The following is a 12,068-nucleotide window of genomic DNA, read 5'->3' as shown; positions in this document are numbered from 1 at the left end:
AGGCAGTAACATATGCTGCATGTGAGGTCATCCTCAATCACACCTATGGAGGGTGGAGGCTCAGGTGGAAGAGACATTGCCATTGTGATCTTTAGACTTTAGACAAATGAAGATCTCTATCACATGAACAGAATGATCGACTGACTGCTATACAGATGATTCTGTGAATAAGGGAACTCAAACAGATGCAGAAACGGTTCAGTTTGTCTCTAGAAAGATTATTGCTTTGATCTGGTGGGTTACCAGTGGTTAATATCAAATAAACAGAGCTTCCACAAAGTCGACAACATATAGCTTAATGACATCACTGAATGCGTTGTTCATCAACATAACATCTACCGGTATCATGATCATAATGACAAATTCTGTGCCAGTATCGAAATGCTGCATGTAAGGTCTACCAGTCAAAGTCTAAATCGTATCTTTCATGTGACTATTAAAAGTCAACAAGCATGACAAGTGATTTGTAATGCTGCCCATGCGTTCTGTTTTTCCTGCTCGGCATGCTCGGTGTGCATAACGTAGTTTTTTTACCACCACTCGTTAAGCAAATAAATATATATCTTTGCATTGCTGCATATAAATTGGGTCATAGTTCATTCATAGGTATTGTTTCGCTATACGGTTCAAGAGTTTTGGTTCCAGTGTTGGTTACACAAAACTGATAAATAGTATAAGTATAGCGTGCCATAACTGTCATAAAAGTAATATCAAGCTGATATGGATGAGTATAGCGTGCCAAAGCTACAATAAACCATTAAGAATGTAACATTAAGCTGATGAAGAGCTCTGTTGCCAAAGGCCGTACAATGTACGGCCTTTGGCAACATCCACCTCTGGCTGAAATTGAGCTATCGGCATGACATTATAATGTGGGTAAAAATGCACATTTTGGTGCGGTTATTTGACCTTCATCATACCACCTTCCCTTCGTATAGAGAATTTCCGGAAATTTGAACTTAAAATGAATGTAAAATAAAAAAAAATAGCCTTGAGAACCCCCAAAGGAACTGTTTTTGGGTCCCTATATGTGAAAAAAAAAATTATTTTAATTAACAAAAGTACAACAGTTGTCGGCTTCGGAAATGCTCAAAGGGAACTGTTTCCCCCTATGTTTGAAAAAAAAAAGGCATTTTAATAAACAAAAGTTGTAGCTTCGGAAATACTCAAAAATGGCATTTTGACGAATTTAATTGAAATTTAGATATTTCAGTCTTTCGTTTTGATTTTGGAAGATTTGTCAAATTGTGGGTTAGGCTTTTACGACGGGAATTCACAACAATTAGTGGGTTTTTAGCGGGGTCGCCGTCGGACAAGTTTAGAACTATCAAGCTTTCGTCAGGAATAGTTCTGACTTCTTCAGGACAAAGTACCTAAGAATGAGACATGTACGGCCGCCCCTTGCCTACTGATGGCTCTGAAAAGAGACTGCCCCTTGTCAACAGAGAACAAGCAGATCTCGCCTATCTGCTAAATTTAAAGATTTGGTGGCTCTGAAAAGAGCCGTTTACTGAAGACTGCTTTGTCTACAGAAAACAAGCAGACCTCGCCTATCTGCTAAATTGTAAAGGTTTCAATAATTTAAAGGTTTCAGTAAACGGCTCTTTTCAGAGTCACCAAACCTTTACATTTAGCAAATTGAAAATAACAATTGAAATCCATTTGTATACTCCATGTCATAGTAAAAAATGAAATGTTTACGCGTATCAGCTTTACCAAAACCTTCCGGAATTATTGGAGCTCTACATAAATTGTTAAATTTGCCACTCTCATGTCCAAAAAGAAATGATAGCCAACTTCAATAGTGCAGTTATGTCCACAGCAAATTCACCGTGACCTTTCCAGCCATAAACCCGCTTAGTGAAGATTAAACCGAGATATGCAGTTCTGGTTCTGGTTCTGGTTCTGGTTCTTTACAGTTCAACACCCCAAGTGGGGAAAAGTGAACCGGTTGCGGTGTGTGTGCTTTTTGTTGCTTATTTACTTGAACAGCTGCTGTAGTTGAGCTTTGAATGCGATTGGGTCAGATATGGTTATTGTGTCTTCTGGTAGTGAGTTCCACTCCGTAACGGATCGTGGTATGAAGGAATATTTGTAGCAGTCCTTGGATGGTTGTGGTTGAATAAATGACTTGCTGTGTGACTTGCGAGTAAAGCGCGTTACCGGGTGCAGTAGGGTTCGAACTGGGACGGCTAGGTGACCTTCGTGTGCTTTCTGGAATAGGCTTAGATGAGATATCTTCCGTCTGGTAGCAAGTAGCGGCCAGTCCAGGTCTTGTAGCATGTCGGTGACACTGCTGCGCTTGTCATAGTTGTTTTTGACAAAGCGGGCGGCTCTGCGCTGCACAGCTTCAAGATGGTAGATTTGGTCCACGGTGTAAGGGTCCCATATTGCTGCGCAGTATTCCAGCGAAGGTCTAACGAGTGATTTGTAGGCAATGTTCTTGATTTCCTCAGTACATCCCCGTAAGTTACGTTTGATAAAACCCAGCGATCTGTTAGCTTTTGCAGCTGTGCGATTGATGTGACAATTCCATTTCAAATTGCTAGCAATATCAACACCAAGGTATGTATGTGAGTTTGTTTCTTCAAGGAATGTACCGTTTAATGAGTATTTGTGTTGTTTGGGGTGTTTGGAGTTTGTGATCTTTAAAACAAAACACTTGTCAGTGTTAAACGCCATACACCATATCTGCTCCCAGCTACAAAGTCGGTCAAGGTCACGTTGAAGTAGGTCTGCGTCTGCGTCGCTGCTGACGGGTCTGTAAATTACACAGTCGTCAGCAAAAAGTCGGACGGTGGAGGTGATCTGGTCTGGTAGGTCATTGATATATAATAAAAAGAGCAACGGACCGAGCACTGTGCCCTGCGGAACGCCTGATTGGACACGTACCCAGTCCGAAGCATCACCTCCAAGAACAACCTTTTGCTTTCTATGCATCAGGAAGTTGGTAATCCATGTGTGAGTCGGTCCCTGTATACCATAATGGGCAAGTTTCAGCAAAAGCCTTTGATGTGCTACCACATCGAATGCCTTGCTGAAATCCATTATGATAGCGTCTGTCTGTCGCCCCTTGTCGAGGGATTTGGCGAAGTCATTAATGGTCAAAATCAGTTGAGCTTCGCATGATCGATTTCGGCGAAAGCCATGTTGGTGGTCATTCAATATATCATATTTGTCTAGATGGTTCATGACACTCGAATGGATGGCATGTTCCATCACCTTGCAACATATAGAGGTAAGCGATACCGGCCTATAGTTGGAGGGTTTAGTGCGATCTCCTTTTTTGAAGATTGGAGTAACATTGGCACTCCTCCAATCTTCAGGCAAATTTCCTGTCTCAAGTGATTTCCGAAAGATGGTCGCCAGGGCTGGCGCAATCTCCTTTGCCCCCATCTTAAGGATACGTGCAGGCACGCCGTCAGGTCCTGTCGCTTTGTTTGGGTCAAGATCGGTCAGTAGCTTTGTGATACCATTTGTGGATATGTGTATGTCAGGCATGCATGGAAACTTTGGGCCTGGTATGTGTGGGAGATTATCAACTATTTCCTGTCGAAAGACCGACTCAAATTGTTGGTTTAGAATGTCAGCCTTTTGACATTCTCAGAGATAAGAGTACCATCACTTTTTAAAGTTGGGACACCAAAGGAGTCTCTTTTAGACTCTTAATGAAGGAATAGAATTTCTTCATTGACTCTGAACATGTATCTCTGACATACTGACGATAGTTCCGACGCGATTGCCGGTTCAATTCTTTGCGAAGTGATCGAAAGATCTCCCAGTCATCGGTGTTATTTGAGTGTTTGGCCTTAATAAAAGCTTTTTTCTTTTTCCTGTAGATCCGTGATACATTACGATTGAACCACGGGGGGCTTTTGTGAGGAGTAACTACCTTGGTAGGGATGTTTTTATCCATGGTACCTTTGACCCTAGAGCAGAAGTCATCCCACAAATCATCCACTGTGACCATATCTGAACAGATATCTTGAAAGTCACTGCTTATGTCTGTGAGATCTTCTTTAATGGCTGACCAATCTGCCTTGTGATAAAGGTGAATTCTCCTAGGTTTGGACCTATTTACTTTAGGACGGGTGTTAATTGTGACCAGTGGGATACCAGTATGGTCACTCATCCCAGGTAAAATCCTCACTCTGTCCATCAAGGTAGGGTTTGACATAAAGAAGAGGTCTAGTATATTAGAACCACGAGTTGGCTCTCTAACTAACTGCTCTAGACCAAAGTCATTTGCTATTTCTAGCAACTTCCTTGATAATCGCGGTTTGGGACAACCCGGGATGGTGGTCTAGTTCTCCCAATCAATATGTGAAAGATTAAAATCTCCAGCCACCCATATGTTGCGATCTTTGTTAACATCAATCTTGTATAGAGATAACTGTAGTTGGTCTAAGATATCACTTCCTGATTCCGGGGTCTATAAAAGCACCAAGGAGAATCCTTTTGGAACCGACTAGTTCCAGTTGTGCCCAGAGTATTTCACACTCAGTATCTAAATCGGCACGATGTGACATGATAATGTCATTTTTCATGCATATGAAAACACCACCGTATCTTTGGCCATGATCATTGAGAGGCCTATCCTTACGGATAACAGAGTAATTTGATGGGAAATTTCACTGTTGCTGATGTCATCAGTCAACCATGACTCTGTTCCTATGAGAATATCGGGACTGTTTACATCCAGACAAATTGCTAATTCGGCAACTTTATTGCACACGCTCTGGAAATTTATGATCATGACTTTGACTGGTTTATTTCTGGAGGGGGTACCAGTACCAAGACTACTTTTGGTAGCCGGGGGTTTATCAGACCATCTAGTACGCCTACCAAAAACATTGTTAGCAGTTGGTAAGTTCTAAACCATTATAGTAATCGATTGTCCAGTGCAAATTTATTACCACGTGATAATATCAATCCAATGAGCGATCGAATTGTCCGCTACGGTCGACTAATCCAATCGATAATGATGCTATTGACATGTACGGGAGCTTACGGGCGGTGAGCTCCACTGACCGAGTTTTGGGATATTTTTCAATGGTTTGCTGTCATTTACTCATCAAGGCGGCCCCCCGTTATTATAAGGACTATGCTAATGATTTAAAGATTAACAAGTAGAGAATAAATCATACTTGATTGACAGAAAGTACTAAATTTGTACCTATTATGGTTTCGTGACACCCCTCTTCCAAATGCGACCAAGCCAGGGCGGCCCGGTGAAGCAAAATGTGCATTGGAATAACACGGGAGTTTGGATATAGATGGTAGGATTTCTTTTTCATACAAATGTATGGTCCCCCGTTATTAAAGCGTGTACCGAGTTGAAAATTCAGATGTTTTGAAAAGAATAAGTAATTGAAACATAGAGCAAGTACTAAAATCATAGCTTTTATACTTTTTGATATATGACGCTAACTAGTTCCATCTTCTATATCTACAACACAGCGCTACCAGTAGGGGTCAATTGCCTATTGTGAGTGCCCTTGTGTTGTGTGCATACATGTAGGCAACAATAACTGCATGATGCATTATTTGTTTGTTTCCTTGTTTATTTGCCGGCTCCAAAGTTGGTTTTAAATCATATCTCTTGTCTTGGCCCTTGTTTAAATTCATAATTATAGACTAAACGGCCAAATCCCCCGGGCATGTCCCCTCCCCATACGCCCTCTCCAGAATTAGATGGTAGGGCTTTTGAGGAACGGAATGTTCTGCTTCGGCCTGGAGACTTTTCATAAGCAAGAGAAAAGATGTATATAGCTATGTTTTTAGAATGGAAACTAATGGACCTCGGACCTTTAGGAGAACACCTTATCAGAAATACAACCGCAATAACAGTTTTACTATATATAGTCATAATACGTCATCGTAATTGTGTTTGCCGTGGAGTTCACCGTCGTGTCGATGTGTGACCCATTCAAACAAAATGAGGACAATTGTGTTGTTGCGAAGATTTTAGATTTTTCCATTTGATTTGATTTTTAATTTGATGTAGACTTAAATTGTATCAAAATATGACATTAAAAAGCCAGATTATAGTTCAACATATAGCACTGAATAAATGGCATACACATTTGAATAGTGAATAATAAACTACTATTAAGGGATATTGTCCTCATTTTGCGCGATTGGGTCACATTATAAACAATAACGACTCATTAAATAAATACATGATTCCGTTTTCATATCCGTATACAATCAGGAGTGACTACATTCGGTCAGTTGTTGCTCATTTTGCATCATGTATAACCACTGCATGAACAGGTTGTGTTAGCATGTTTATTTCGGTCAATAACTGGGTCTGGGTTCTAAGTTGTTTCTGACATTACCACAAAACCGTTATACTTTCTAGCAACTGTGTAATAGACTTTAAACTCAACGGACGGATTTTGGACTCATAACAAAATGGAGTCCGTCAAATTCGTTAATCAAACACCAACAAACAAAGTCAACGAGTTCTACCACGAAGCACGATCAGCGGGATGTGCGCCTGGAAACTATTGCAAAGTCCAGATTCTTGGAGACGAACGAGCTGGAAAAACTAGTCTATGGAAGAAACTAATGGGCAAAAAGTTTGACCCGCAAGAACCATCGACATTCGGAATCGATACCCAAATGTGCCGCGTAAAAGAGGTCGATAAAAGCTGGCAGGAACGTGAATACGAAAAGGGTAGTGAAGTCGCAGACTGTATAATTTGGAGATTTAAAAATAAACATAGAAGCGAACATAAAAATCAAAACAAAGAAGAGGCATTTAAACTTGATTATATTTTGCATCTACTTTTTGGATTTTGTCTTTGCGTTTTGCTTGGTTTTTCAGATTTTATCCGCCTTGTGGGGTTTAGTAATTGCATGAAACTTGCCGTTTGTGTCGCGCTTATCGCTCTCATTTGGACCAAAAACGTTCAAATGTATTTAACTGTTAAAAACGTCGCAGACGCTATTTTCACCGTGAATTTGATTTGCGGTATGATATTCACCAAGCCAGTTCCCAACTTTGCGCTGGGATTTGTTTCGTTCATTTTGACGATACAAAGAGCTTTGGTAGGAGTATGCCAAATAAGAATGGGACAGAGCATCGTTTTAGGAACGATACTACTATGTTACACTTCTGATAACAACGCCAATTGGTTGTCCGAGGTAGACGTCGAACATTGTGTATGTATCGCCTTGGGTTGTGCATTAGGCTCGGGCGTGTTTCCGTATCTTGCTACTTGGATAGCCAAAGTTGACACATCTGTGTTTACGAGACGTTCGCTTGCTTTGGAAGATTTAGGAATTGTATTTTTTCTCGTATTCTGTACAACTTTGATTCTATCCGTGTGCAATAATGACAAAATGATTTGGTTCGTTGTGGCGTTCAGCGGTGGTTTCGCTGACGAAGTGGGTATAACTCTTGGACACCGTCTTACAATATCGAAATATTTTATTTCTAAAATCATGAAAAATCGTCCAAGTTGGTCTGTGCCTGCAATTATAAATGGTTGGATTCTTGTTAAACTTTGCCATGACTCAATTCCACCTGCAAACAGTCAAGTTGTTGTAAATATTGTCTTTGGTGTGTTGCCGTTAGCTTTTGCGGAATGGTATAGAAACCAATTGCACGAATATACATCGGCCGCTCTTAATGTTGCCCGCAGAACAGAAGAATCCACAGCAGGAACCATGCCACTTAATCTCAGTCTCTGGGATTTTGCTGGACAAGACTTCTATTATAATACTCACCATACATTCATGTCGGCTCATGCAGTTTACATCATAGTATTCGATCTGGTCAAGTACAAAACAGACCGTTCTGGACAAACCAACAGAATTCATTTTGGATGGATTCGATAAGACAACATTCAAATTCCTCTATATTCTTAGTTGGCACGCATAAAGACTGTGTTGATGATCGAACGTTGTCCGCAGCACAGTGTCACCTGAAAGATTTATTTCGGACATCCAATTTAGTATATAACAAACACTCATCCTTCTTCGCAGTTGACAACACGAAATCAACGGATGAAGATAATGATGACGTTGGTATCTTGCGTGAGAAAATCCATGAAGAGGCGTTGAAAGTCAAACATTTATCTGAAGAATATCCGATAAAATGGCGAGAATTTAGCGAGTTCATCAAAGATTCACGTTCAACGTCTGCAGCTCATATGCCCTTCATTACGGTATCAGAGCTTCTTCAAGTCGTCAACAAATACCATATCAAAGACATGAAAGAGTTGCTGCATATGCTATCATTTTTTCACGATAACGGGGATGTAATATATGATTCAGTAGATTGTGTATTGCGACAATTCGTTATCTTAAATCCCCAAGTTATGATTGATATCATGCAAGCCCTAGTTGTTGTACCTGAATTTCCAGAAATGAAATTTCGCTCTGCATGGCAACATTTTGAGCGCACAGGGTTTTAGAGCCTTCTCTTCTGGAACATATAATCTTATCTCGATTACCAGCGTCAAATGAAATCAAAGATGAACATCTAGAAGTTACTATTGGAATGTTACAAGCTAAGGATCTCATATGCAAGATAGAAGGTTGTAAACAAAAGCAAACTCAAGACATGTATATAGTGCCATCAAAACTACCTAAAGGCCCGGACCTTTCGCAAATTACTATAACGTGGAACAAATGTTATTTTATCAGTTTTGGCACACTTCTTCCCGATGCCGTTTTCTTCAGATTAATTTGTCGATGTGTATCATATTCCGATATAGTGTCTTGTGGGCCGGATCAGTGTATGATTTTCAAAGAAGGTGGGCTCTTTACTCTGGGTCAAAATTTCCTATTCATGCTACGAAAAAGGTACCCATGCAAGGAGCAATGCGTTATTGAAGTATCGGTGAAAGCGGTCCACGCCGGCTGTTGTTTGGAAGTTTTGAAGTATTTGTGCCGAATTTTAGCAACATTGCGTTGTCGAGATTTCCGAAATCTTCGATTTGAGGCAGGACCCATATGTTGCTATGACGCACCTCATCAAGATTGTGAAGGGTCGGAAATGTTACACATTCTGGATTTAGTCTCAGAGATGGAAAGCCAAGAACCAATAACTTCTGTGCTCAGACAGTGTAATGGAAGGCCTGTGCATATCGACCTTGAAACCGTGGTATGTATTTTGATTGCCCAAAAAAATCTAGCGGCTTCTTGGACTAAGCCCTGTAGGAATATATGGGTGTACGGATGGTTGTGTGGTTGTGTGGGGGTGCACGTGTATGGCATTGGGTGTGTGGGGGACGTGGTGGCGTATGTGTGTCAAGCTGTTTGAGTGCTGAAAATTTCAGGTGAAGCGGAGCCCTACGTCGCATAACTTTAAATAGAAAGGTTGCGATGTTTCTTATACATGCTCGCCTTACAGCAGGACTCTGACCAAGGTGATATGTTGAACAATCGTGCATCCGGTTTGGTCTTGAGTCCCGCCGTATAAGGACTAAGGACATAGCAATCTCTCGAATAAATTTAAGTAGGTCTCTAGTTAAGATCGGCCAATTACGAATAGAGTGCCAGGACATGATGACAGTGAGAAGGAAGCAAAAACAGAGCAAGGGCCAAAAATTATACTAGCGATTCCGTGTAGTAATTGTTTGAAAAGCTGACTGATTTTTATTTTGACCATTTTATCATACAGGACACGCCATTTAGCTCAGATGAAAGCAGTGACGAGGATTTCCACGGAGACGTTCTTGAACACAGAAACGTGATGGTTTCCGGAAATCGCTCTCATATCGCTCGACACAAAGGTACGATTACAGAAGATGGCAAATTAATGTATAAACATGGGTGGGTAAAAGCACCTAAGGGTCAGCATAATAGTTCGACGTTTTTCCGTTGTGGACAATCGCAGATGAGACCCGAAAACGCTATTTGTCACGACGTAAAAACTTTGCAACTGGACTTTACAACTGGAAAGGAATTGATGTCCCAATTTTAGCAATTTCGGTGACACTCCAGACCTCACAAGACCCGGGTCAATATTCGTATATTTGGGCTTTCTTCAAATTAAATATCTCACAAACTAAACAAGGTATGACCCTCCGGTGGTGTCAAATGATAGAAAAAGAAAACAATGTTTACCCTACCCTGGGGTAACACTCCTTAAAAGGTCCATTATGTTCTAAACTATAGAAAATAAAAGTACATTTATAATTTGAAGTTAATTCATTTAAATTACATTAAAACCCCTCATAAGCGCACATGTACTGGGATACCGCCGAAGCGCCATGGTCCCAGGCCATGGACGATGCAGCTATTATAGTGCGATAGTCGTTCTAGTTCTTTCATTAGAAGAAACTCGTGTTGGTTACAGAATGTCACGACTGATTCATCCCAACTAAGGAGTTGACATAACAGTCTCTTATTTCTGTGCTTATTTCTGTGCTTATTTCTGTGCTTATTACACAGTGAAGGCTACTGACTCTGATTTCCTAGATGCAATACAGATCCTTGGACATGACGAGTTGAAGAAGTTGTTTTACGCACTAGGCATGAAACAAAGAGATATAGAAATGGTTGATAAGTGCAACGCAACTCGCAATGAGGATCTTTTAGCGATAGATATCCTTCAGAAGTGGCAGAAAGCAGATAGTTCAAAGGCAACACGACAAGCTGTACTTGATGCACTGAGATATTGTAACAATATTGAAGCTGAAGAGGAATTGACTTGTAAATGGAATAACAAACTTCAAGGTAATAAAGAAGCAGAAATTAATTGCATTCTTAACCATCTTACCCCGCCAAATTTCCCTCCAAATTTGAACTTAATTGCACATTTCAGTCTATACGTACGTTCGTGTTAGGACTTCACAGTCCTCTTATTTTGATTAGGTCTATAAGTAAAAATAATATTTGCACTATTTTTGTAATTTATTTTTAGATACACTCTCAGGATCGGATTTTTTTTTTTTTTTTTAAATACTTCGACCGTATGATTTAATCAAGTTGTTAAATGCACTGCATGTCGACCAAAACGAGATTCGGAAATTTAGTAAAGACATACTTGGCAATGGAGTCGAACTACGAGCAATAGAAGTGTTTCAGAGATGGAGGAAAACAAAAGGTCCGAAAGCGACTCGGCAAGCCATAATAAATGGATTGAGAAGATGTAACAACGCTGAAGCCGAAGAAGAACTGCTCGATTTATGGAATAAGAAAGGTAAAGGAATATCCATCGCAACCTATTACGTAATCGTCGTGGGGTTTTGCATACTGGCGAATACCAGATTGATTTCTATAAATCTATAGTGATCTGTCCATTATGTCGCCCTCTATAGTTAGTACAAAGGGGTTATTTCTGGCTAAAGCGAAGGCATGCATTTATTTATGCTTATTCTAGTCAGTTCAATCGGTAAGGTGCTAGATTCTGTCGGTGCATGACGGTTCAAGTTCGAGCCCCCGCGATTTCTGTTCTCCAGGAGAAATTGTGCAAGTTTAAAATTCCCATGGGCAATGAAATTAGGCTAATTGTCCCAGTCTACCCATACAAAATTTGGGAAGCTAATCCTGGCTGTGATGGTTATTATATGCATAGAATGATTAGAGTTCTGCGCCTGTATAGAGCTACGTACCTGAATGTTGTATTTAAATGGTTTATAATGCTTCTGTCACACTACACCGAATAGGTCTTCCGTACAAGAAACGGATGGTATTTTAGTAAATCCGTTGTTGTTCGTCAATGATCGTTTTATGTTCTTTTTATGTCCTGCTATCATCCGCCAAATGCGTTTCGTGTTAGGTGATGTTCGTTAAGCCCGTCGGCATGCACAAAACTTGAAACGGAGTGTACCGAATACACATGTTCGGTATTTATCCGATGTGTGTTCGTATGGTGCTGAATATTGCCGGAGTTTGTTCGCTCTCCTTTCGTTCATGTTCGTTCTTTGTTCGTTGCACTCGGCCCGTGTTCGTTGCAAATACGTTCCTGTGAGGCCTTCACCACCGGATAGCATATTGTTGCATTCGGTGATGTACGTTGACCCAGACCGTGTTAGTGTCACACTACACCGGATCGGTCTTCCGTATAAGAAACGGATGGTATTTTAGCAAATCCGTTAGTGTTCGTC

The 12,068-nt window shown here is 40.6% G+C and overlaps 1 protein-coding gene across 1 annotated transcript; it reads left to right on the top strand.

Annotated features, from left to right (window-relative positions):
* The first annotated feature begins 6,191 nt into the window (after window positions 1–6,191).
* LOC140154908 (uncharacterized) lies at window positions 6,192–10,907 on the top strand. Its single transcript, XM_072177569.1, is given in 5 exon segments — window positions 6,192–7,834; window positions 7,837–9,118; window positions 9,638–9,749; window positions 10,411–10,695; window positions 10,883–10,907. Coding segments are annotated over 2 exon segments (2,007 nt in total). The 5' UTR covers window positions 6,192–6,417; the 3' UTR covers window positions 8,427–9,118; window positions 9,638–9,749; window positions 10,411–10,695; window positions 10,883–10,907.
* The last annotated feature ends 1,161 nt before the right edge of the window (window positions 10,908–12,068 follow it).

Source organism: Amphiura filiformis, chromosome 6, assembly GCF_039555335.1.
Source record: "Amphiura filiformis chromosome 6, Afil_fr2py, whole genome shotgun sequence".
NCBI classification, from domain to species: domain Eukaryota; kingdom Metazoa; phylum Echinodermata; class Ophiuroidea; order Amphilepidida; family Amphiuridae; genus Amphiura; species Amphiura filiformis.
The sequence above is the reverse complement of the archived record's forward strand: the minus strand, read 5'-3'. Positions and strand labels throughout refer to the sequence as shown.